The sequence below is a fragment of the Scyliorhinus canicula genome, chromosome 1 (genome assembly GCF_902713615.1).
Source record: "Scyliorhinus canicula chromosome 1, sScyCan1.1, whole genome shotgun sequence".
Taxonomy (NCBI): Eukaryota; Metazoa; Chordata; class Chondrichthyes; order Carcharhiniformes; family Scyliorhinidae; genus Scyliorhinus; species Scyliorhinus canicula.
In genome coordinates, this window is record NC_052146.1 from 185,876,469 (window position 1) to 185,904,073 (window position 27,605).

The 27,605-nt window shown below is 48.5% G+C and overlaps 1 protein-coding gene across 1 annotated transcript in view; it reads right to left on the reverse strand.

Moving 5' to 3' along the window:
• Positions 1–27,605, reverse strand: part of galm (galactose mutarotase) — a 79,794-nt gene that overhangs the window by 28,476 nt on the left and 23,713 nt on the right. Inside the window, exon 3 of the mRNA XM_038804495.1 lies at positions 10,446–10,652. Within this exon, the coding sequence (XP_038660423.1) occupies positions 10,446–10,652 (207 nt within the window). The remainder of the gene's footprint in view (positions 1–10,445; positions 10,653–27,605) is intronic.

Consider the following 27,605-nt stretch of genomic DNA (forward strand, 5'->3'; position numbering starts at 1 on the left):
CGCACAATGGGCCCCGCCGTCCACAGCTCCCGGGGCCACATGCGATCAGTGGGTGCCGCCATCTTTCGGCGTCCCCGCAATGTGCGTACCATGGGCGCGCCATCTTGTCCCGCCCCCTCAACGTGCGCTGCATGGGCGCCGCCTTTTTCTTCCCCGCAGGTACTCCGGACGCCGCCATTTTGTCCTCCCCTCGGGACTGGATCGCGGGATCTGGGTCGCTGCCACTACGCATCGGAATCTTCGGACGATCGCCCGCTACTTGCCTCTATGATGCTCAACCAATCCCGTCCTCGCCACCTGACCACCGCTTCATCGACTGTGCTCATCAACGGCCACGCGACCTACTGCCTACTTGACTCCGGGAGCACCGATAGCTTCATTCATCCGGACACGGTAAGGCGCTGCTCACTCGCGGTCCATCCCGCCAACCAGCGGATCTCCCTGGCCTCCGGATCCCTCTCTGTCCTGATCCGGGGCTTCTGTCTGGTCAGACTCACCGTACAAGGCGTGGAATTCAGCCGTTTCCGCCTGTACGTTCTCCCCAACCTCTGTGCGACACTTTTACTGGGCCTGGACTTCCAATGTAACCTCCAGAGCCTCACCCTCAAATTCGGCGGACCCTTACCCCCACTCACCATTTGCGACCTCACGACCCTCAAGGTTGACCCTCCCTCTCTCTTTGCCGATCTGGCTGCAGATTGCAAACCCGTCGCCACCCGGAGCAGATGGTACAGCACCCAGGACAAGACCTTCATCAGGTCCGAAGTCCAGCGGCTGCTTCGGGAGGGTATTATCGAGGCCAGCAACAGCCCCTGGAGAGCCCAAGTGGTGGTGGTTAAAACTGGGGAGAAACACAGGATGGTCGTGGACTACAGCCAGACCATCAACCGGTACACGCAGCTCGACGCGTACCCCCTCCCTCGCATATCTGATATGGTCAATCAGATTGTACAGTACCGGGTCTTCTCAACAATTGACCTGAAATCTGCCTACCACCAGCTCCCCATCCGTAAATTGGACCGTCCCTACACTGCGTTCGAGGCGGACGGTCGACTGTATCAATTTCTTAGGGTTCCCTTCGGCGTCACTAACGAGAAATGGACCGAATGGTTGACCGGTACGGACTGCGGGCCACGTTTCCGTACTTAGATAATGTCACCACCTGCGGCCACGACCAGCAGGACTATGGCGCCAACCTTGCCAAATTTCTCCACACGGCATCTCTCCTCAATCTAACTTATAACAAGGAGAAGTGCGTATTCAGCACAGACCGCTTAGCCATCCTCGGCTACGTAGTCCAAAACGGACTACTGGGGCCCGATCCCGACCGCATGTGCCCCCTCATGGAGCTTCCCCTCCCCCATTGCCCCAAGGCTCTCAAACGATGCCTAGGGTTCGATTCTTGCTACGCCCCGTGGGTCTCACAATACGCGGACAAGGCCCGCCCACTGATCCAGTCCACACAATTTCCCCTCACGGCCGAGGCACAACAGGCCTTTGTTCGTATTCGCTCAGACATAGCCAAGGCCGGATGCACGCAGTAGATGAGACACTGCCCTTCCAATTAGAGAGCGACGCTTCAGATGTCGCCCTTGCCGCCACTCTAAACCAGGCAGGCAGACCCGTGGCATTCTTTTCCCGCACCCTCCATGCCTCCGAAATTCGACATTCCTCAGTTGAAAAGGAGGCCCAGGCTATCGTTGAGGCGGTGCGGCACTGGAGGCATTACCTGGCCGGCAGGAGGTTCACCCTCCTCACTGACCAACGGTCGGTAGCCTTCATGTTCAACAACACGCAACGGGGAAAGATCAAAAACGATAAAATCTTGTGGTGGAGAATCGAGCTCTCCACCTATAATAACGAGATCTTGTATCGCCCCGGCAAGCTCAACGAGCCCCCAGACGCCCTCTCCCGAGGTACATGTGCCAGTGCACAAGTGAACCAGCTCCGTGCCTTGCACGAGAGCCTTTGCCATCCGGGGGTCACTCATTTGTACCACCTAATCAAAGCCTGCAATCTGCCCTACTCCGTCGAGGAAGTACGGACAGTCACCAGAGACTGCCAGGTCTGTGCGGAGTGCAAGCCGTACTTCTACCGGCCAGACCGCGCGCGCCTGGTGAAAGCGTCCCGCCCCTTTGAACGCCTCAGCGTGGATTTCAAAGGGCCCCTCCCCTCCACCGACCGCAACACCTACATCCTTAGTGTGGTCGATGAATTCTCTAGGTTCCCCTTCGCCATCCCATGCCCAGATATGACGTCAGCCACCGTCATCAAGGTCCTCGATTCCATATTCACTCTGTTCGGTTTCCCCGACTATATCCACAGTGACAGGGGATCCTCATTCATGAGCGATGAGCTGCGTCAGTTCCTGCTCAGCAGGGGTATCGCACCCAGCAGGACGACCAGCTACAACCCCCGGGGAAACAGGCAGGTAGAAAGGGAGAACGGGATGGTATGGAGGGCCGTCCAGCTGGCCCTACGGTGCAGGAACCTCCCAGCCACTCGCTGGCAGCAGGTCCTCCCTGATGCGCTCCACTCCATTCGGTCACTGCTGTGCACCGCTACTAACAACACACCCCATGAACGTGTTTTTACCTTCCCTAGGAAGTCTACATCCGTGGTGTCACTCCCGACATGGCTCGTAGCTCCAGAGCCCGTCCTACTTCGTAGGCATGTCAGACTCTACAAGGCGGACCCTCTGGTGGGCAGGGTACGCCTGTTCCACGCGAACCCCCAGTGTGCCTACGTGGAGTTCTCCGACGGCCGCCAGGATACTGACTCGCTCAGAGACCTGGCTCCCTCGGGTGCCGATCCCACACCCACACACCTCCCCACCCACGCGCCACCCTCCTTTTCCCCGGCGCCCACAACATCAGCCCCACCAGGTCCATCCCTCGTTCCCCTGCCCACACTAGAGGACATGGAAGATTTCGGCATGCTCCCGGAGTCGTCCAGCCACTGGCCAGCACCAACACCGCCACCACCAATGCCGCCAACGCTGACACCACCTGTGCAGACGTCGCCACCACTGTTGCGTCGCTCTCAACGAACTGTCAGACCACCGGACAGACTCAACCTATGACTGGCACCGGGTTGCAAGATAGACACCTGATTTTTTTTCTCCCCCCCCCCCCCCCCCCCCTCTGTAAATAAATCACTGCTTATGTATTAAAGTTTCACGTCACCCCGCCGGACTCATTCTTAGCAGGGGGTGAATGTGGTAATACCACTGTATATATATATATATGTGTGTGTGCCTCTATTAGGGGATGTACAATAGTACCTGCTATTACAGGTTTGTCAGTAAGCCCCTGCCGGCTAGCTCCGCCCACAGGAAGCAGTATAAATATCCATGAGGTCTCCTGAGCTGCCATTTTACTGCTCCACTTGAGGGAATAACATCTCACGGTAATAAAGCCTCTTTTGTACCATTTCGTGTTTCTGTGTGCAATTGTTAGCGCATCACACACACAGGAACACAATCTCTACTCTATTCTCAGACACCTGCTTCTCCGCAAAGACCTGAAAACTAACAGAAAACTGTCATATTTGGCAAAAAGCTTGCTTTGTTTCCTCTTACATGAATTTTTTATAAATGTTTTTATTCTCCATTTTCACATTTTCACAAATTTACACCCCACCCACAGACAGTGAACGGTAACAAATACAAAATCAATCCCCTTAACAATAACAATGATCCCATCCTCCCACCACCCCAAACAACAGCCCACCTGTCAATATATGCATCCAATAAAACAAACCCTCCCACGGTGGAAACAAAAAACAAAGGAGAAAAAAGAAGAAAGGAGTCCGGGACCGCCCATGGTCACCATAGAGTTCAACCCCCCCCCCCCCCCCCCCCCCCACCCAACGCCATCTAACTTCTGAAAGAGTGCCGCACATGATACCCAAGAGTTGTAAACACCACCCCCCCTCTCCAACTCCTCCCATCCACTGCCTCTTGTAAAAGTCCTTCCCCAACCTCGGTTCCTTCCCCCCAACGTTCCACCCCGGCTAGACCACGTGGACCTTGTTCTGCCAGGCTCCAATGGCCGCATCCCCTCCCCCCATCTCACTACCATTCACTGGCCAGTTTAAACAGGCCAGCACGGACGCCTCCGCCCGGGTCCCTTTCCCCCTTGCCCGGCCCCAGGAAAGCCCAGAAAGTGCCCTTTTAGCACACAAACTCCGCATATCCACCTACACCCCAAAGAGCCCTCACTTCCAGTGAAAGTCCCATCACTTCCCTTGTCCAAATATATGCAACATCGGCTCCTTTAGCCCATACAGCCGCACGCCGTGTCATGTGGTTACATTGGCACATGGCCATTTTTCAAATTCTCAGTTCTGTCACAGTCTTTCTGCCTTCGCAAACTCCTCCGCTAAAAGTCCTTGAGCTTGTAAGTCACCCTCAGCTTCGCTGGATATACAATGCCGCACTGCACCTTGCTAATGTACAGTGCCCTCTTCACCTGGTTGAAAGCAGCCCGCTTCCTCGCCAGCTCCACCGTAAAGTCCTGGTATACACATATACCAGCTCCAGCCCACTGCGCCACCCGCTTCTGCTTGGCCCAGCACAGGACCTTCTCCTTCACACTGTACCTACGGAAGCACAGAGTCACCACCCTTGGCGGCTCACTCGCCTTTGGTACAGGCCTCCACGACCGATGAGCCCGATCCAGTTCATATCGGGGGGGATCCTCCCCCCTCCCCCAATAGTTCCGCCAGCATCGCAGCAAAATACTCAGTTGGCCTCGGCCCTTCGGGCAGCCCCACAATCCTCAAATTCTGTCGCCTGGATCTGTTTTCCAGGTCTTCCATTTTCCCTCGCAGATCCTTGTTAATCTCCATCTCCTTCCCCATCGAGGTAAGTTGATCACCGTGCTGCAATAAGTCTCCTCCGCTTCCTTCAGCGCCTCCCCTTGTTCCCGCACCTCCGCCACTGCGCTCGCCACCGCCCTCGTCACCGGGGAAATCGCCTCCTCCACCAGCACACTCAAAACCTCCCTCATCTCCTTCCTCATTGTCTCCATGTATTTTGTAAACTGCCTTTCGAATTCCACAGCCATCACCTTAGTTATTTCTTCAGCCGTAAGCAATGCGGCCTCCCCTGGTGCTCCAGCCTCCATTTTCCTTGGTGACCTTTCTACTCCCCGACGAACTTTCCGCTGTTTTCACAGCCGTTTTTTTACCGGCCCTCGACATATCCCTTCCCTGTGCTTTCTCCTGGCCTTCACCGCCTTCACTGCCCCGAGCACCGGGTGTCAATCCCTGACAATGCCGTTCCCAAACGGCGTCCAATAATTCCGCCTGAATCCAGCTTCATACCCCCTCTTACAGTGTGTGCAAAACAGATATAAGGTTGGAGTGTGGTGAGATAGCCTATGATAGAAACTTATTAGAGAGAGGAAAACTGTGCAAGTTCAACTTCTTGATTTGCTAATATACAACCTGATTCAGAAAAAAAGAGGAATGTTTAAAATAATTTCTCCCCGTGTTTGTGTGAGTTTCGCCCCCATAACTCAAAGATGTGCAGGTTAGGTGGATTGGCCACGCTAACAATTAGTTTATTTATAAAAAAATAAAGATAAAACATGCCATAATTACAGCTGTAGATCAAGCAAGCTAATCTCCTACCCCTTAACTTACTGTCCCGCCCTTTATCCACACATACCCAAGACAGACAAACACAGAGGGCGAAATGGGGTTAAAAAAAGTAAGGATTGAGGTAAAACGATAAGAGTTCTTGCTTCAGGTGACGAGGTCTTCAGTGCAACTTCTTCACAGTATGAATGTGACTTAAAGTCTCTGGCCTACATCCTGTAATGATCCACTTTGACGTTCAGCAGTATATATTACTCACAACTTTTCCAGGAGAGGCTTCTGGCTTCACCACAGCCTGTTCTTGGAGAGAATGCTATCAGATTCTAGTCTCTGCTTGTACAGCTTTACCTGGAGAGAATTACCAGATTCTGAACCTTTCCTGCACTGCCTGTAATGTTTCTTCCGTAAACACGTTCATCCAGGCTTTCTGCCAATTCAATAATACACCGGGCTGGATTCTTCAACCCGCCATGCCAGATTCCTGGTCCTGCACACCGGTGGGATGCTCCGTTTCGCCGGCTGGTCAATGAGGTTTCCCATTGTGAGGCAGCTCCACACCATCTGGAAACCCCCAGGCTGCTGGCAAAATGGAGCATCCCGACGGCGGAGAATCCATCCCACCATCTTTCTTGAGGAAAACAGGGAAAAAGAGAGATTGTCTCTCTTAGTTGCCAAAGTGAAATTCAAACATCCTCAGGTCCCTAAACCACTTGATTGTGAACAGATCCTATCACTGCCTGTTACCGGGCAGGGCACAGCCTCCTGGGCCCATTCAATGACCACCAGCCAAGTCAATCAAAGCAAGTCACCACGGATGCCTTCCGGATTCTTCCTGCCTGATTTAAAGATACAGGCCATTGCTTCTGCTTGAGTTCAAGATACAGGCTGTAAAGTTCCAGGTCCGTTACTCATCCATGGATCAAAATGGTAATAGCAAAAAAATTTTTTAAAGAGGGGGGGGGGGGGGGAGGGAAAACAGTGAACAAACAGGGTTTAAATAGGAGGAACCTTACAAAGTGCTTTTCTATTGGCACACATCACTGAAATGAAACAAAGCACTGAGACCGATTCTGGGTGAGGTGCGCCTAGTACAAACTGAACGGGTTACACTTGGGCAGGACCGGGCCTAATGTCCCAGGGGGAGTATTTGCTAGAGTGGTTGGGGAGGGTTTAAACTAAAATGGCAGGGGGGTGGAAACCTACGCAAGGAATCAGAGGAGCAGGAAACAAGAACAAAAACAAAAGACAGAAAGGGGAATAGGCAGAGAAACCAAGGGCCAGATTCAAACAGGGCCACAGTGAAAAGTATGAGGAACAAGACAAGTAATGTTTAAAAGACAAGCTTAAAGACTATGTGCCTTAACACGTGGAGCATTTTCAATAAAGCGGATGAACCAATCACGCAAATAGACTTAAACGGGTATGATATAATCAGGATTATGGAGACATGGCTGCAGAGTGACCAGGGATGGGAACCGAATGTCCAGGAATATTCAGTATTTAGGAAGGACAGACAAAGAGGAAAAGTCGGTGGAGTGGCAGTGCTGGTTAAAGAGGAGATTAATGTAATAATGAGGAAAGATATTAGCTCTGACGGTGTGGAATCTGTATGGGTAGAGCTGAGGAACACCAAGGGGCAATAAACATTAATGGCCGTCATATTTGGACACCTAAACTGCAGAGGTGATGTTGGGAATGACATTAAACAGGAAATTAGAGATGCACGAGATAAAGAAACATCTATAATTATGGGTGATTTTAATCTGTATTTAGATTGAGTAAATCAAATTAGCCATAATACCGCAGAGGAGGAATTTCTGGAGTGTATACGGGATGGTTTTCTGGATTAATACGTTGATGAACCAACTGGAGAGCAGGCCATCCTAGACTGGGTACTGTGTAATGAGAATAGAATCATTGGCAATCTAGTTGTGCGATACCCCTTGGAGGATGAGCGACCATAATATGATAGAATTTTTCATCAAAATGGAGAGTGAAGTAGTTGATTCGGAGACTAGGGGCCTGAATCCTAATAAAGGAAACTACAATGATCTGAGGCGCGAGTTGGCTTTGGTCGATTGGGGGACTTTACTTAAAGGGATTACAATGGATAGGCAATGGCACACATTCAACGAGCGCATGGGGGAACTGCAACAATTGTTTATTCCTGTCTGGCACATACGGGCAGCACGGTGGCGCATCACTGTCCGTGTGGAGTCCCGGATCACTGTCCGTGTGGAGTTTGGACATTCTCCCCGTGTCTGCGCGGGTTCCGTCCCAACAACCCAAAGATGTGCAGAGTAGGTGGATGGTCACGCTAAAATTGCCCCTTAATTGGAAAAAATGAACTGGGTACTCTAAATTAATTTTTTTTTAAAAGAAAAACAAGTCTGAGGATTGGGAGTAGTTTAGAATTCAGCAAAGAAGGACCAACGGATTGATTAAGAAAGAGAAAATAGAGTACGAGAGTAAGCTTGCAGAGAACATAAAAATTGTTAAGACGTGCTGTTAGGTGAATTACACATTGCGTACCCTAACAGGTGCCAGAATGTGGCGATTAGGGGCTTTTCACAGTAACTTCATTGCAGTGTTAATGTAAGCCTGCTTGTGACAATAAAGATTATTATTAGACGGGTAAGCTTGACATCAGTAGTGGGGAAATTTCTAAAATCCGTTAACAAAGATTTTATAGCAGAGCACTTAGAAATAGTGGCAGGATCAGACAGAGTCAGCATGGATTTATGAAGGGGGAATCATGCTTGACAAATCTACTAGAATTCTTCGACAGCGTTACAGTAGGAATACATGGAAAGGTCATGGACTTTAGCCATCACATTTCTCCCAGTTATATTCCAGGTTGGATCTGGATGAAGTAGTGCCAGGAATGAGGAACGTCCGTTAAGTAAAGAGACTGGAGAAGCTGGAAATATTCTCCGTGGAATAGAGAAGGTCAAAGGTAGATTTAAAAAGTAGTCGAATTATGAAGTGTTTCATGGAGTAATTAAGGAGAAACTGGTTGAAGGGTTGGTAAGGAAAGGGCACAAATTTAAGGTAATATACAAAACAACATGAGAATTTTCTTTTACTCAGCAAGTTAGGATCTAGTATGCACTGCCTTAAAAGGTGCTGGAAGCCAATTCAATAGTAACTTTCAAAAAGGAATTGAATGAATACTTGAAAAGGAAAATAATGGGGCAGCATGGTGGCGCAGTGGTTAGCACTGCTGCCTCACGGTGCCGAGGACTCGGGTTTGATCCTGGCCCCGATCACTGTCCTTGTGATGTTTGCATATACTCCCTGTGTCTGTCTGGGTCTCACCCCACCCTCCCCAACACAAAAAGATGTGCAGGGTAGGTGAATTGGCTACGCTAAATTGTCCCTGAATTGGAAAGAAAAAGAATTGGGTACTCTAAATTTAAAAGAAAGAGAAAATAATTCTAGTGTATGGGGAAAGAAGAGAGTGACTAATTTAATAGATCCTTTAAAGAACAGTACAGACAGGATGGACTGAATGGTCTTCTTCTGTCCTCTGTGGGTTTGATATTACTCACCTCCACACCACGTCGAGCAGAAGAGGGTTGGAGTCCCAAATTAGAAGCTGAGAAACACATCCTCAATCTGCTTATTGCCAATCTTATGACAGCAGATTTTAAGTCAGACATATTCTGTCCTGGAGAAGCCGGGCAGCTAATTATCATATTTAGGTCAAGCTCTCTCAGTGCAGCTGGGAACATCATCTAAATTGAATAACTGCTGGCTGGGTTACCCACGGTTAGAAACCCGTTTGCTCAATGGAGACAGGAGAAGCCAGTTCTAGAAGGGAAGGTCTTTTCTGAGCACTTCTCGTGGGCAGTTATGCGCGTCCAAGTCCTTTGAATAACTCCTTGGCCTCTCCTCTTGCTGACTGCGACCTCTCCTCACTCCTGCAATCATCCAAGTCTTCTCCACCAACCACTAAACTTTAATTTCCATCCTCACCACTGATGGACTCCGAAACCCACTCCCTCTCCCACCGACCAGATCCCGATCTTTCCCTCTCTCTCTCTCTCTCCAATGCCCGTCTCGGATAAACGTTTGATCACTGAGCGATACAATCAGTTACTCAAAATTCAGCACAGGGGTTTTACACATTTATATGAAGAATATTACACCACCTTGGTGTCTAAAGGCTCCCGTCAAGTTCAAATCTCTCCCAATTACTGGGAACCATCCCAATAGTCACCAGCTGCAGCCTCCTGCCTCTGGCTTTCCAGCCCGCCACCAGCCAGTTGTCAACCTGGTTGATGCTGGATGAGAAATGGAAAACAAAAATAATAATGAGGCCTTGCTATTAAACTCGACAGAGCCTTCATGACCCAGGGCTTTCCAGGTCACCCCCAATTCCATAAATATGGTGCCCTGAAATTCAGATGAATCCAAATAGATGGACAACATGTAGTCAATGAGACTCAATGGCTTATCAATGAAGGCTCTGACTTATTAAAATCATCTTGGGGGCAGCAAGGTAGCGCAGTGGTTAGCACTGCTATCTCATGGCACCGAGGTCCTAGGTTCGATCCCGGCTTTGGGTCACTGTCCGTGTGAAGTTTACACATTCTCCCCGTGTTTGTGTGAGTTTCGCCCCCATAACTCAAAGATGTGCAGGCTAGGTGGATTGGCCACACTAAATTGTCCTTAATTGAAAAAAAATGAATTGGGTATTGGAGTGAAGACAAATTCCAAGATGATTTTATTTATTTTAAAAAGAAATAAAATCATCTTGGAATTCGTCTTCACTCCAGCATTAATCAGGGGGTAGATCTATCGTTAGCTAGAAACCTGTTAAAAACAATTGATCTTACGTTCCCTGCGAGGTTGAAATAGGAATGGTTGGTCAAGTTTATTGGAGTGGTCTTGGTGGTCTGTGCCTTGTAATTAATAGCCAGTATTGCTCCATCGAGAATATACGTCACCCAGACTTTCAACTCCCCAGGATATCCTTCTTCTCCATCAGCACTCGTCATTGAAAACCTCACTCCATTCGATAATACTTCAGGAGTCCAAAGCACCTACAAGTACAATAATTTAAGACACATTAAAAATGCTTTCACCTTAAGCAAAAAGAAAGACAACTTAAATTACTAACCAATTGAACTGACACCATATGGCAAGCTGAAATGGATCTAATGTCGCGATTAGGAACACCTTTGTCATTTAGTTGGATCATGGCTGGTCTGCACCTCAACTCCATGGACCGCCTTAGTTACATATCCTTTAATCCTTTATAAAATAAAAGCCCTTCGAGCATACAGCGGACAAGACTTTCCGGTCCTTTCCGGTGACAGGATCTTCCATTCTTGCCAAAGGCAACCCCCCCCCCCCCCCCCCCCCCCCCCCCCCCCACCTCCCCGCCCGTCATGTGCAGCAGGTTCCCCGACGGGACAGGCAAGCCACATATAACACCATAGACATGGGACTGGAAGATGCTGTGTTGCTAATTTAATGAATGGAATACTATCCCACCAGCGACACCAATAATGTCGCTCTTTAGAGTCAGCAATATGATACTGAGGCTCTTTTTATGATATGATGTTATGTCCCAAAAGCATCGCCAATACTGTGGGTGTTTCTGTTTCTCTTACTGAACTACAAAGCTTTCCCGTACATCGGTCAAATGACCACACAACCAGTTAGTCAGTTCAAGTTCAAAGATGGTTTCTTTACACACAAGGGTTACTTCGACATGCAAGCACAATATACAACAGGTTAAACTGCACCTATCAGCTACAATAACCTATGCTTAACTTCAGGCGACCAGCACTGTGCAAATGAACAAGGCCTTTATCTTGATCACATGGCTGGTTTGAAGAAGTGGTTCTGACTCTGCTGGGCTCATCCGTCAGGTAGCGATCGTTGGTCTTGAACTTGGCTGTCTGGTCGTTATGCTGCAGTTGGGCTGGCACAGGCCGGATTCAAAGGAGGCTGGCACAGGCCAGGTCCAAAAGAGACAGAACAAATGGCTGCGTCTTTTTACCTCTCTGGGGTTTCGTGCTCTTTGGGGCAGTCCTTAACTTTGGACCCAATCATTCGACAGGCTTTGATCGCCGCCTTCGATTTCGGCCAATTAAGGGGCGGGTGCCGTGGTGGCTGGGCTCTCTGAGTAAAGGGAGTGGTGCCAATCAGTCTGTGGCTGTATTGGTTTCTTGAGTGCAGTCCTATTGTTCTGGGGAAATGGGCCATTAGAATGCAAACGAGCGGGGGTTTCGATCGCGTCTAGCTATCTGCGTTTCAAATACACAGAAGCTCTGTATCTGTTGGAGTCCTGGGTTGGCCATAATTCCCATGGTCCTTTGCAAGTGGCCATCTCAGATGGCTACAGCTGCCAGCGGCCAATGGCAAACCGCCTCCACTGCTGGAAAACATGCCGTGGGGGTGGGCAGAAAATCCCACCCCAGTCTTTGGTGGGAGGAGCGCTACGGTGTAATATATTATGGACAGAATCATACTTCTCCCATGTGCACCAGGTGTACTCCCAGATTGACTTTTTTGTGATGGATAAGGCATTGCTGGCAGGATTGGCCGACTCGGAGTATTCAGCGATTGTAGTTCCTGACCATGCGCTGCATTAGGTGGATTTGCAGGTGGTTCAGGGGGAAGCCCAACAGTCACAGTGGAGTTTAGATGTGGGCTACTGGCTGGTGTGCGAGCATGTGAGGGCTACCATTAGGGGTTATGTGGAGTTGAACGACACGGGGAAGGTCACAGCCACCACGCTGTGGGAGGCAATCAAGGCCTCATGGGGGAATTTATTTCAATTCAGGCGCACAGGGAGTGAGTGAAGTAGGAGGGCAGGGCAAGGCTGGTCGATGAGATTCTGAGGGTGGATCAGAGGTATTCAGTGGCACTGGAAGAGAGGTTGTTAAGGGAGAGACGGAGGCTCCAGGTGGAGTTTGGATTACTGTCCACTGGAAAGCGGTAGGGTAGTTACGGAGAGCCAGAGGGACAGTGTATGAGTGTAGGGAGAAGGCAAGTAGGATACATAGAACATAGAACATTACAGCGCAGTACGGGCTCTTCGGCCCTCGATGTTGCGCCGACCTGTGAAACCATCTGAAGCCTATCTGACCTACACTATTCCATTTTCATCCATATGTCTATCCAGTGACCACTTAAATGCCCTTAAGGTTGGCGAGTCTACTACTGTTGCAGGCAGGGCGTTCCACACCCCTACTACTCTCTGAGTAAAGAAACTGCCTCTGACATCTGTCCTATATCTATCACCCCTCAATTTAAAGCTATGTCCCCTCGTGTTGGTCATCACCATCCGAGGAAAAAGACTCTCACTGTCCACCCTATCTAACCCTCTGACTATCTTATGTGTCTCTATTAAGTCACCTCTCAGCCTTCTCCTCTCTAACGAAAACAACCTCAAGTCCCTGAGCCTTTCCTCGTAAGACCTTCCCTCCATACCAGGCAACATCCTAGTAAATCTCCTCTGAACCCTTTCCAAAGCTTCCACATCCTTCCTATAATGTGGTGACCAGAACTGCACGCAGTACTCCAGGTGCGGCCGCACCAGAGTTATGTACAGCTGCAGCATGACCTTGTGGTTCCGAAACTCGATCCCCCTACTGATAAAGGCTGGCACACCATATGCCTTCTTAACAGCCCTATTAACCTGGGTGGCAACTTTCAGGGATTTATGTACCTGGATGCCGAGATCTCTCTGTTCATCTACACTACCAAGAATCTTGCCATTAGCCCAGTACTCTGCATTCCTGTTACTCCTTCCAAAGTGAACCACCTCACACTTTTCCGCATTAAACTCCATCTGCCACCTCTCAGCCCAGCTCTGCAGCTTATCTATGTCCCTCTGTATCCTATAACATCCTTCAGCACTATCCACAACTCCACCGACCTTCGTGTCATCTGCAAATTTACTAACCCATCCTTCTACACCCTCTTCCAGGTCATTTATAAAAAATACAAACAGCAGTGGCCCCAAAACAGATCCTTGCGGTACACCACTAGTAACTGAACTCCAGGATGAACATTTGCCATCAACCACCACCCTCTGTCTTCTTTCAGCTAGCCAATTACTGATCCAAACCGCTAAATCACCTTCAATCCCATACTTCTGTATTTTCTGCAATACCGTGGGGAACCTTATCAAACGCCTTACTGAAATCCATATACACCACATCAACCGCTTTACCCTCATCCACCTGTTTGGTCACCTTCTCAAAAAACTCAATAAGGTTTGTGAGGCATGACCTACCCTTCACAAAACCGTGTTGACTATCGCTAATCAACTTGTTCTTTTCAAGATGATTATAAACCCTATCTCTTATAACCTTTTCCAACATTTTACCCACAACCGAAGTAAGGCTCACAGGTCTATAATTGCCAGGGTTGTCTCTACTCCCCTTCTTGAACAAGGGGACAACATTTGCTATTCTCCAGTCTTCCGGCACTATTCCTGTCGACAAAGACGACATAAAGATCAAGGACAAAGGCTCTGCAATCTCCTCCCTGGCTTCCCAGAGAATCCTAGGATAAATCCCATCTGGCCCAGGGGACTTATCTATTTTTACACTTTCCAAAATTGCTAACACCTCCTCCTTGTGAACCTCAATCCCATCTAGCCTGGTCGACTGAACCTGAGTGTTCTCCTCGACAACATTGTCTTTCTCCAGTGTAACACTGACGAAAAATATCCATTTAACGCTTCCCCTATCTCCTCTGATTCCACACACAACTTTCCACTACTATCCTTGATTGGCCCTAATCTTACTCTAGTCATTCTTTTGTTCCTGATATACCTATAGAAAGCCTTAGGGTTTTCCTTGATCCTATCCGCCAACGACTTTTCGTGTCCTCTCCTCGCTCTTCTTAACTCTCCCTTTAGGTCCTTCCTGGCTAACTAGCTAATACTGGCTCACCAGTTGAGGAAGCAAGCAGCGGTGACAGACATTGGTAGGGTGAGGGACGAGAGGATATGCTGGCGCCAGACCAAGAGGGGGTGAATGGGTCATTTGAGGCCTTCTATAGGAACCTGTATGAGTCGGTGGGGGGGGGACGACGACAGTTCCTGGATGGGTTGGAGTTCCCCAAGGTGGAAGTGGAGAGGGTGCAGGGCCTGGGGCCCGATTGGGCTGAGGGAAGTGATGGATGGCATGGGCGTGACGTAGGCAAGGAAGGCCCAGGGGCCAGACAGGTTCACAGTAGAGTTTTATAAAAAGTTTGGCATGGAGCTGGGGCCACTACTGGTGAGGATGTCCAACGAGGCGAGGGAGAGGGGGAACTCCCACCTCTACCCCACAGTGTCACAAGCTTCCATCTCCCTGATTTCAAAGAAGGATCCAGAGCAGTATGGATCATATCACCCGATATCGCTGCTGAACGTTGGCGAAGGTACTAGCATTGCAAATTGACGGCCGTGTGCCGGGGGTGATAAGGGAGGACCAGACAGAATTTGTGAAGGGACGGCAGTTGCAGACCTTTCACACCTTTTATTCTCTCTGGGGACTGCCATTAGCATTCTTTTCCTTTGGTTTGTGTGGCTATGACTCATCTTTCATTCCCTCACCCTACAGTATAAATATCTCCCACTTTCTGTGCCTTTTAGCTTTGACAAAGGGTCATCGGTACTCAAAACATTCGCTCTTTTCTCTCCTTACAGATACTGCCAGACATGTTGAGATTTTCCAGCATTTTCTCTTTTGGTTGAAGGTGGTTGGGTCTAAGACACTACCCTGAGGAACTCCTGCAGTGATGTCCTGGAATTGAGATGATTGACCTCCAACCACCACAACCATCTTCCTTTGTGCCAGATATGACTCCAACCAGTGGAGTTTTCTCCCCCCGATTCCCACTCACTCCAATTTAGCTAGAGCTCCTTGATGCCATACTCGGTCAAATGCTGCCTTGATGTCAAGGGCAGTCACCCTCACACCTCACCTCTGGCATTCAACATTTGTGTCCATGTTTGATCCAAGGCTGTAATTAGGTCAGGAGCTGAGTGACCCTGGCGGAACCCAAACTGAGCATCCATGAGGAGGTTATTGCTGAGTAAGTGCCACGTGATAGCACTGTTGATGACTCCTTCCATCACTTTGCTGATGATGGAGAGTAGACCGATAGAGCAGTAATTGGCTGGGTTGAATTTGTCCTGTTTCTTGTGTACAGGACACACCTGGGCAACTTTCCACATTGCCGGGTAGATGCCAGTACTGTATCTGTACTGAAACAGCTTGGCTAGGAGTGCAGCAATTCTGGAGCACGTCTTCAGTACTATTGTTGGGATATTGTCAGGGCCCCGTAGCCTTTGCAGTATCCTTCAGCCGGTTTTTCAATATAAATTTAGAGTACCCAATTCATTTTTTCCAATTAAGGGGCAATTTAGTATGGCCAATCCACCTACCCGGCACATCTTTGGGTTGTGGGGGTGAAACCCACGCAAACACGGGGAGAATGTGCAAACTCCACAAGGACAGTGACCAGGGGTCAGGATCGAACCTGGGACCTCGGCGCCCTGAGACATCAGTGCTAACCACTGCGCCACCGTGCTGCCCCTTCAGCCATTTATTGATATGGAGTGAATAGTATTGGCTGAAGACTGACATTTGTGATGCTGGGGAAATCTGGAGGAGATCGAGATGGATCATCCACTCGGCCCTTCTGGCTGAAGATTGTTGCGAATGCCTCAGCCTTGTCTTTTGCACATATGTGCCGGGTTCCTCCATCATCGAGGATGGGGATATTTGTGGAGCCTCGTCCTCCTCCAGTGAGTTGTGTAATTTTCCACCGCCATTCACGGCTGGATGTGGCAGGACGACAGAGCTTAGATCTGATGCGTTCATTGTGAAATCACTTAGTTCTATTATTTGATGCTTATGCTGTTTGGCACACAAGTCGCCCTATGTCGTAGCTTCACCAGGTCGACACCTTATTTTTCATAATGCCTGGTGTTGAGCTTGGCATGCTCTCCTACACTCTTCACTGAACCAGGGTTGATCACCTGGCTTGGTCGAAATGGTAGATTCGGGGATATGCCAGGCCATGAGGTTACAGATTGTGGTTGAATACAATTCTGCTGCTGCTGATGGCACACATCATCTCATGGATGCCCAGTCTTGAGCTGCTAGATCTGTTAGCAAGTTGGTAGTGCCACACAACATGATGGAGGGTATCCTCAATGTGAAGATGGGACTTTGTCTCCACAAGGACTGTGCGGTGTTCACGTCTACCAATACGGTCATGGAAAGACACAGTGCAGCAAGTCGATTGGTGAGGATGAGGTCAAGTATGTTATTCCCTCTTGCTGGTTCCCTCACACCTGCTGCAATCCCAGTCTAGCAGCTATGTCCTTTAAGACCCGTCCAGCTCAGTCTGTGGTGGTACCACCGAGCCACTCTTGGTGATGGACATTGAAGACCCCTACACAGAGCATATTCTGTATCCTTGCCACCCTCAGAGCTTCCGCTAAGTGGTGTTCAACATGGAGGAGTACTGATTCATCAGCTGATGATGGCCCGTACGTGGTAATCAGCAGGATGTTTCCTTGCCCATGTTTGACCTGAAGCTATGAGACTTTGTGGGGTCCCGACTGTATACCACTGTGCCACCTCTTGGGTCTGCCCTGCAGGTGAGATAGGACATACTCAGGAATGGTGATAGTGGTGTCTGGTACATTGTCTGTAAGGTATGATTCTGTGAGTATGGCTATGTCAAACTGTTGCACAACTAGTCTGTGAGACAGCTCTCCCAACTTTGGCACAAACCCCCAGATGTTAGTAATGAGGACTTTGCAGGGTCGACATGGCTGGGTTTGCCGTTGTCGTGTCCAGTGCCTGGTTCAATGTCGGGTGGTCGTCCGGTTTCATTCCTTTGTTGTGTTTTTGTAGCAGTTGAACACAATTGAAAGGCTTGCTCGGCCATTTAAGAGTAAACCACATTGCTGTGCGTCTGGAGTTACATGTGGGCCAGACCAGGTAAGGATGGCAGATTCCCTTCCCAAAAAGACATTAGTGAGCCAGATGGGTTTTTACAACAATCGACAATGGTTTCATGGTCATCATTAGACTTTTAATTCCAGATATTTTTATTGAGTTTAAATTCCATCACCTGCCCTGGCGGGATTCGATTTGTTTGGGGGAATGGATGGGGGGCGTTTCGGGGGTGGCATCGGACGGGGATTGAACTGTTTCGGGATCTGTTCATTAACGGTGGCTTTCCAAGCTTGGAGGAGTTGGAGCAGAAATTTGAGCTGCCCGTCGGGAATGGGTTCCGGTATTTGCAGGTGAGGGACTTTGTTCAGAGGCTGGTCGGAAATTTACAAGGAGATGATGGACTGGGAGGGAGCCGGAGCCTGGGTTCTGGGAGGATGCCCCGAGGAGGGTGAATGCATCGGCATCGTGCCTTATCCAGTTTAAGGTGGTCCACAGGTCACTTATGACTGTGGCCAGGATGAGCAGGTTTTTTGAAGGGGTGGAGGATAGATGTGGGCGGTGAGCCCACGAATCACACCCACATGTTTTGGTGTTTCTGAAGCTTGGGGGATTCTGGCAGGGGTTTGCCGACGTTATGTCAGAGGTCCTGAAGGTGAAGGTGGTCCCAAGTCCAGAGGTGGCGATCTTTGGTGTGTCAGAAGACGCGGGAGTCCAGGGGGCGAGAGAGGCAGATGTCTTGGCCTTTGCCTCCCTGGTAGCCCAAGTGACTCAGGACCGCCAAAACCGGGGGTGTGGGTGAGTGACCTGGCAGAGTTTCTCAGTTGCCGTTGAGAGTCTGTGGAGGGGTTTGCCCAGAGGCGGCAGACGTTTATCGACTTCAAGAAAAGTTGCAATGTCAGCAGTGTGGGGGGGGGCGGGGGTATTTTGTTGAGTTGGTTAGTTGCAGCCCTGTTGGCTTGAATTTATTTGTGATTATGTTTGTTGTGTTAAGATCCAAATGCCTCAATAAAACATTTTTTTTTTAAAATAATGTTTCCCAGTCCATCATAGCTAACTCATGCCTCATGTAATCAGTTACCTCTATTGACATTCAGGACTCTGGTCTCAGAATCAACTACCTCACTATCACAGTCTTACCAGCGATCCTCTCAGGAAATAATTTTAAAATGGCTTCGAATCAACTGGCAACACTCTTGCCCCTGAGCCAGAACACTGTGAGATCAAGTACCACTTCTGCTTGAGCACAGAAATCAAGGCTGACGCTCCTGTGCAAACACAGAGAGAGTGCTGCACTGTTGGAGGTTGAGATGTTAAATTGAGGCTCTTGGATGTACAGACGTAAAAGATGCCTCAGCACTATTTTGACGTAAAAACATCGGAATTTCTCCTAGTTCTGGCCAATATTGATCCCTCAATTAACATCAATAAAGGCAGATTATCTGGGCATTGTCTCATTGCTAATTGTGGGGGCTTCCTGTGCACAAATTAATTGTAGCATTTACTTCATTACAACAATTCAGAAGGAATTCATTGGGTGTAAAGTGTTTTGAGACATCCTGAGGCCATGGAAGGTACAAGGTAAATGCAATTTTTTTTCTTTTCCTTCATGCTTTTTGCAATGCAATGACACCCTGACCATTCTGGAGACACAATCTGTTAACGTGTGCAAATCTACATGCAAAACAGCGGAAGGTGCTGAGGTTTTTAGAAACAGAAAACAATTAACATTTCCTTTGAAGCAAAAGATGATGAAGATAAGGACACATTTCCCGAGCGACAACTACAAGATCAACATGTAGCAGATTCACATTGTGACTTGTAGCACCTCAAACAGATGAGGTTTTGTCCATACATAACTAAAATTCAACCACAACTCTTTTTTTCTGTTTTTTATAAATTTAGAATACCCAATTCTTTTCTCTCCCCCCCCCAATTAAGGGGCAATTTAGCGTGGCCAATCCACTTACCCTGCACATCTTTTTGGGTTGTGGAGGTGAGACCCACGCAGAAACAGGGAGAATGTGCAAACTCCACACAGAAAACGACCTGTGGTCCGGATCGAACCCGGGCCCTCGCCGCGGTGAGGCAGAAGTGCTAACCACTGTGCCACCGTGTTGCCCTAACAGCACCTGTTCTTAGAAGAAACCTATTTTCAACTGGTCGCTATACAGGGCTACTCCACAATGGTTCAATGAACAAAGAGTCACATTCTTCATGAAGCCACCAGCTAATGTCAGATTACCCAAATAATACAGATTATATGTGGAGACATAGCTATCTATGTATAGATATAGAGATTGTGAGAACTACAGAAATATATAGAGATCCACCAATCCAATCCGATAGGTCAGATTCTGAGGAGAGCGCTGTTGAAACTCCAATCTTCATGCAGCCCTCTCATCTGTTTCATTTGACTTGTGCTACTGCTCCTGATCAAGGTTCACTGAAGATTCCAGTAGTTAAAGAGTGAAGCAGAAATATAGGAACCAGTGTCAGCCTGCACTGCCATTCAATTTAGATTATGGCTGATCTATGATGGCACTCGGCTCTGCTCCCAAGTCCAGGGAGCTCGGATTTGAACCATTTATGATGGTCAACAGTTTAATCCATTCATTCCGATTGGGCTGACCACAAGACATTACCAGGTCCTTGTTCACTATTCCAAGAACATCCTGGAATCTAAAGATAACCCACAGCTGCATTCTCCACCACAAATCACATTCCTAAACAACTCTTCCCTGCCTTCTCAACCCTCAACTCCAAGTGTGAGAAACTAATGGAATTTGTCATGAAAATTGAGCCCACCCTTCAACTGCCTCGGCTATTTCCCTCCCTCCCACTCTCCATCAGGCCATCAGCCAAACTTTCCCTAAAATTTCTTCGACCGTGGCACCAAACTTGCAACTTTGTCTAGTTTCTCTGCTCTCGCTCCTTACGCATTCTCCAAGATCAATTTGATCATGAAGAAATTGCTGAGCATCCAACATCCCTGAATGCCTGGTCCCCATGTTAGCTGAAAGTACTGTTAACCGTTCTCTCTCTTCGAGGACACTCGCCTCCTATTCAAATCAGCCATCATTACTGCCTGCCCGCCTCAAAATATCCACCCTTAATCCTTTCGTCTTTGAAAAATATACCATCTTTAACCTCCCTTTCCTCCCCAAGGTCATGTCGTCACTTTCCAAATATTTGCTCAGCTTTCTCGGAATTCCATTCCCAAATTCCTCACCCCTCAACCCCAATCAGGTTTCCGCTCCTGTAACAGCACTGAAACAGTCCATATTAAAGTCTGACATTACATCCTGTCTAACCAATGTGACTGTGATAGTGGTACATATTCCACCTTCATCCCTTTCAAAGTATCCACAGCCTTTGACACTCTACATCAGACAACCCCCTTCCAACACTCATTTTCTATCCTCCAGCAAGGTAGAACTGCACATCTCTGGTTCTATTATTTTCAATCCAGTACTAGCCAGAGAATCACTGGCAATGGTTCATCTTCCCATTACACATCATTATCTGGAGTCCCTCGAGGTCCTCTCCCATTTCTCATCCACTTGCTGCTCCTTGGCAACACAATCAGAAATCACAAAGTCATAGAAGAGTACAACAGAGAAAGAGGTCATTCAAGTCCATTGACTCTGCATTAGCTTTTTTGAAGAACAATCTAGTTAGTCACATTCCCCAATCTTTCCTAATTTCCCTGCAATTTTTTTATCCTTCAGCTAGTTGAACTATGGCCGTATAACAGTTACTGGACGAGTAATCCAGGAACTTGAACTATTGATCCAGAAACATGAATTCAAATGAAATGAAATGAAAATCGCTTATTGTCACGAGTAGGCTTCAAATGAAGTTACTGTGAAAATCCCCGAGTCGCCACATTCCGGCGCCTGTTCGGGGAGGCCGGTACGGGATCTCACCATAGCAGCTGAGGAATTTGAAATCAACTATTTAAATTTTTTTAAATATGGAATACAAAGCTGGTATCAGTAACCAGGATTGTCACAGAAACTCATTTGATTCAGTGATGACCTGCAGAGAAAAAAATCTTCCACACCATCCTGACTGGCTTATATTTGACTCCAGATCCACTGCAATGTGGCTGACTTTGGACAAATGTGTCCTCCACGTCCAACCACTTGGAAGAAACACTGACGGTAGCAACGACACGGTTAGCATGACCCAAGTTCGATCCCGGTCACTGTGTGGAGTTTGCACATTCTCCCGTGTTTGAATGGATTTTGTCCCCACAGCCCAAAAGATGTGCAGGATAGGTGGATTGGCCACGCTAAATTGCCCCTTAATTGGGAAAAATGAATTGGGTACTCTCAATTTTAAAAAAAAACAATTGCCCCTTAATTGGGAAAAAAATTAATTTGTTACTGTAAATTAATTTTTTTTAAATGTTAACCAGTTATCTATTCCCATCCTGCCTCTATGCTCCTCTTATTTTCTTTTATACTTACCTGTACTTTTTATATTCAGCCTGATTTGTTGTTGTTTTTTGCTGACATTTATTCTGTTTCAATCTACTCTCTTAACCCCTTCGCCATCAAAGGGTGCCCGAATTTGGTTGCCCAACCTTCCTCCCTTCTAGGTATATACCTCAATTTTATCTGAACCAAGGCGGCATGTGCCGCAGTGGTTAGCACTGGGATTGTGGCGCTGAAGTCCCGGGTTCGAATCCCAGCCCTGGGTCACCGTCCGTGTGGAGTTTGCACATTCTCCCCGTGTCTGCGTGGGTTTCAACCCCACAAACCAAAAGATGTGCAGGTTTGGTGGATTGGCCACGCTAAATTGCCCCTTAATTGGAAAACAAAAATTGGGTACTTTAAATTTTAAGAAAAATAAAAATTTTACCTGAACCATCTCCTCTTTTAAGACCTCCATGGATCCACCCCACCCATCTGGTCCATAAACCCTCTCAGTACCTTGGCCGCCGCCGGCCTCCTACCCGTCCTGGAGCTGGACTGATCCAGTGAAGGATCCAACACCGTATTGAAGTCCCCCCCCCATAATCAGACCTCCCGCCTCTAGATCCGGGACCCGTCCCAACATACGCCTCATAAAGCCCACATCGTCCCAATTTGGGGCATACACACTAGCAAGTACCACCTTCTCTCCTTGTAGCCTGCCCCTAACCATAACATACCTACCCCCCTTATCCGCCGCCACCTCAGATGCCTCAAACGACACATTTTTCCCCACCAGAATCGCCACTCCCCGGTTCTTCACATCCAACCCAGAGTGGAAAACCTGCCCCACCCACCCCTTCCTAAGACGTACCTGGTCCGCCACCTTCAGGTAGGTCTCCTGAAGCATTGCCACATCTGCCTTTATCCCCCTCAGGTGAGCAAGTACCCTCGACCGCTTCACTGGCCCATTCAATCCTCTCACATTCCAGGTGACCAACCGAATCAGAGGGCGTCCCGCCCCCCTCCCCTGTCGACTAGCCGTAGTCCGTCAACTGCCCGCCCCAGGCCAGCACCCCCCGCCCGACTCAGTCCCCACAGCGAACAACACCTCACCTCTGTGCCCCCCCCCCCCCGGCTAGGAACCCTCCTAGCCGCGAACCGTCCTCCATTGTACTTCGGTGGGTCAGCTAACTTCTGCTGACCCCGGAAACTCCCGCCAATAACCCAACCCCTCCCAAAGTGGGATCATCCCCCATCCTATCCCTCCTCCAGGCACCGCTCCAGCACGGGGAAGAACCAGTTAAGGCCCCGCCTCCCCCATCATTGTCTCCACCCCCCAACCCCGCAGCGCGGGAAACCAGAGGAAAGCCCGCGCTTTCGCACTGCCCCACCACACCCTTCTGACGCAGCTCCCAAATACCAGCCCCCACTCCATACCCCCAACCCGACATAGAATACAACAAACACCCCCAACCCTCCCCGCAAGATACAAAACTCAAAAAAAAAACAGAACAACACCCCCATAAATAACCATATCTAAATCGCAAAAGTACAGAAAAAGAGAACACAGCAACAGCAGAAACCAGCAATAAACTATTACAAACGACCCCCAACCCTAGTTCAAGTCCAGTTTCTCCGTCTGCACGAAGGCCCACGCCTCCTCCGGGGAATCGAAATAATAATGTCGGTCCAAATAAGTTACCCACAGGCACGCAGGCTGCAACATTCCAAACTTTATCTTCTTCTTGTAAAGCACCTCTTTGGTCCGATTAAACCCGGACCGCCGCTTAGCCACCTCCGCACTCCAATCCTGGTAGATCCGTACTACCCCATTCTCCCAGTTGCTGCTCTTCACCTTCTTGGCCCAGCGCAGCAACACTCCCGATCACTGAACCGGTTGAACCTCACCAGCATCGCACGCGGGGGTTTATTCTCCTAAGGCCTCCTGGCGAGTACCCTGTGGGCTCCCTCCAGCTCCAGGGGCAGATGGAAAGACCCGGCCCCCACTAGCGAGTTCAGCATCGTAGCCACGTAGGTTGTCAGGTCCGACCCCTCCAGCCCCTCCGCAAGGCCCAAGATCCGCAGATTTTTCTGCCTCATGCGGTAATCAAGCTCCTCGAAGCGGTCCTGCCACTTCTTGTGGAGTGCCTCGTGCCCCCCCACCTTACTCACAAGGACCACGGCCTCCTCCTCTCGTTCAGTGGCCTGCGTCTGCAACGCCTTGATGGCAGTACCCTGGGTCGTCTGAATCTCCGAGAGCATTTTGTTTGTTTCCTGCAGAGAGCTCAGTACCTCAGCCTTGAAATCTGAAAAACAGCGCAGGAGAGCAGCTTGTTGCTCCTGGGCCCACTGCTTCCACTCGTCTGGAGCTCTGCCGGCCGCCATCTTGGATTCCTTCCCCTGTTTTTTCTGGGGAGCTGCTGCCGTTTTTTCCCCCTTTCCACTCCGAGTTCGAGTCATGAACTGCGGAGAAAGTCGATCAGCACACCTTCTCCCACCGGGAGACGTCGAAAAATTTACGTTTTGGGCTCAAAAAAATACCGAAAAGTCCGTTTGAAACGGGAGCTCCCAAATGTGCGGCTTTTCCTACGTCATCGCCGCCACCGGAAGTCCAAAGATTCACATTTACAGCTGACAATGCTCAGCTCTACATCATCACTACCTCTCTTTATTTCTCCCTTTGTTTCTGAGTTGTCACATTTAAAAAAAAAATAAGTTTAGATTCCCCAATTATTTTTTTCCAATTAAGGGGCAATTTAGCGTGGCCAATCCACCTACCCTGCACATCTTTGGGTTGTGGGGGTGAAACCCACGCAGACACGGGGAGAATGTGCAAACTCCACACAGGCAGTGACCCAGGACCGGGATCGAACCCGGGTCCTCAGCGTCATAGGCAGCAGTGCTAACCACAGTCACCGTGCCACCCTCGAGTTGTCGCATATCTTGTATGACATCCAGTAATAATGAATGAATAGAAACTTTCAATTAAATATTAGGAAGATTGATGCCACTATCTTCAAACCGCACTAGAAACTCCATTTCCTACCCAACGACTCTATCCCTCTTCCTAGCCACTGTCTCCATATATCAGCTCCAGAACCAAAGACCACCTCCTTAACATTGCCCAACTCTGCCCCTGCCTCAGTACATCCATCGCTGAAGCCCACACCAATCCAATTTCCTTGATTCACCCTTATTCTCCTCCTGGATCTCCCATATTCCCACCCAGCTCTTGAACCAAAACTCTGCTACCTATATCCTAAATGCGCCATGTCACATCCCTATACGTTCCACTGTCTCCCAGTCTAGCAAGGCCTCAATTTTTTTTAATTCTCATCCTTGCTACCAAATCCCTCCACAGTCTCATCTCAACATTTCTCTGTAACCTCCTCCAGCCCCACAGCCCTGCGAGATTGCTATGCTAATCCATATCTGGCCTTTTGCACATCCCTCATTTTAATAGCTCCATGATTGGAGGTCATGCCTTCAGCTGCAGGATTACAGCACATCTACTGTCTATGATGCATTCTGATGCAGCTTCCTATTTCTATATTGGTTTAGAAGAAACTACATTTGCACAAGACAAGGAGTGTTCAGTCTATTTTCCATAAACTGCAACTGAACTCAAAGTCACAGGCATTATGACCTGACACGTTTTTTTTACTACCTTCTTACTCTTTATATCGAGTAAATGCTACAAAAGGATGCCAGGAATAAAACACCAAAATATAGGCCGCTAGACAATTCTTCTATTTGCAACTGACAGATTGCTCTGCACATATCCCCACGTTTCCTGCAATGCTACTGAAGAAGCATACCAGTATTCTGCAAACACCGACACACAACACCTACCCCTGTAGCAATGGGGATAGGAATGGAGGTGAATTCAGTATGGTTAGTTTTGGTTTTACTCACCACTCAGTATGGTGTCACTATGTGCTCAATCTGGTTTAGCAACAGGAGTAGATCATCAATCCCACAAGCTTGTTTTACCATTTAATATGATAATGGCTGATTTGCATCATCCATGCACCATCTTGGCTCCATATACCTTAATACTCTTACCCAACAAAAATCTATTCAGAATAAAATTATTAATTGAACTGACATCTACTGCTTTTTGTGCAATACTGTAGTGTTCCCCACTTTTCAGCTACGCTTTGCAAGAAGTGTTTCCCAATTTCTCTCTTGAAAGGCCCGGCTCGGATTTTAAGGTTATGTCCCTCCATCTAGACCAGGGTTGTCCAACATATAGCCCGCAGGTCACAATCTGGCCTGCCACAACTCTCTTTCCAGCCCGTGGACTGACTGCTTGAAGGGAGTTTGGAGGGCTGATTTAGCTCAGTGAGTTAGACAGCTGGTTTGTGATCCAGAACAAGGCCGGCAGCGTGGGTTCAATTCCCGTACCAACTGAGAATTCTGAATTCTCCCTCTGTGTATCCGAACAGGCGCCAGAATGTGGCGACTAGGGGCTTTTCACAGTAACTTCATTACAGTGTTAATGTAAGCCTACTTGTGACAATAAAGTTTATTCATTTATTTATTGCAATACAGGTAAGTGGATATGACAGACCTGCAAGGAGCTGCTCCTCCAATCAGAGTGTGAGTCTCGCCTGTGTTTGCTGCTGATTTCAGATTTCCAGCACCCACAGTTACCTATATTTTGCTTTTCCAAAAGAAAATGCAAAATGGTTGGACAACCCTTTCCTAGATCAACCAACCAGCAAAAATACTTTCCCTCGAATAATAATAATCTTTATCGGTGTCACAAGTAGGCTTACATTAACACTGCAATGAAGTTACTGTGTTACTATCTACCCCATCAATCTTCCAAAATGCTACAAGTCTCAAACTATCCCTTAGCTGTCTACATTCCAGGGAATAGAATCTTTGTTTGTGCAATCACGTCTTTAAATCGCACATTTGGGATTGCTGTAACATTCTAGTCAAGCTGCTCTGCATTCCTTCCAAGACCTCAGATGCAGTGGTGCCCAGAACTCTGGTTTACCCAGGGATTTGTACAACAATAAAGCAAAACCTTCTCCCTTTTCTATTCCTGCCCTCAAGCATTCCATTCGGCTTTTGATTGTTTTTTTTGTGCAATGTCCAATACGGTTCAGTGATCTGTGCACACGAACCCCCCATAAAATCTCCTGGAAAGGGCAGCACGGTGGCGCAGTGGGTTAGCCCTGTTGCCTCACGGCGCCGAGGTCCCAGGTTCGATCCCGGCTCTGGGTCACTGTCCGTGTGGAGTTTGCACATTCTCCCCGTGTTTGTGTGGGTTTTGCCCCCACAACCCAAAGATGTGCAGAGTAGGTGGATTGGCCATGCTAAATTGCCCCTTAATTGAAAAAAATGAATTGGCTAGTCTAAAAAAATTTTTTTTATCTCCTGGAAACGCCACAGTTTTTTAGTATTTACAAAGTATTTACAAAGAGGGGCCTCACGGTAGCATGGTGGTTAGCATCAATGCTTCACAGCTCCAGGGTCCCAGGTTCGATTCCCGGCTGGGTCACTGTCTGTGTGGAGTCTGCACGTCCTCCCCGTGTGTGCGTGGGTTTCCTCCGGGTGCTCCGGTTTCCTCCCACAGTCCAAAGATGTGCGGGTTAGGTGGATTGGCCATGCTAAATTGCCCGTAGTGTAAGGTTAA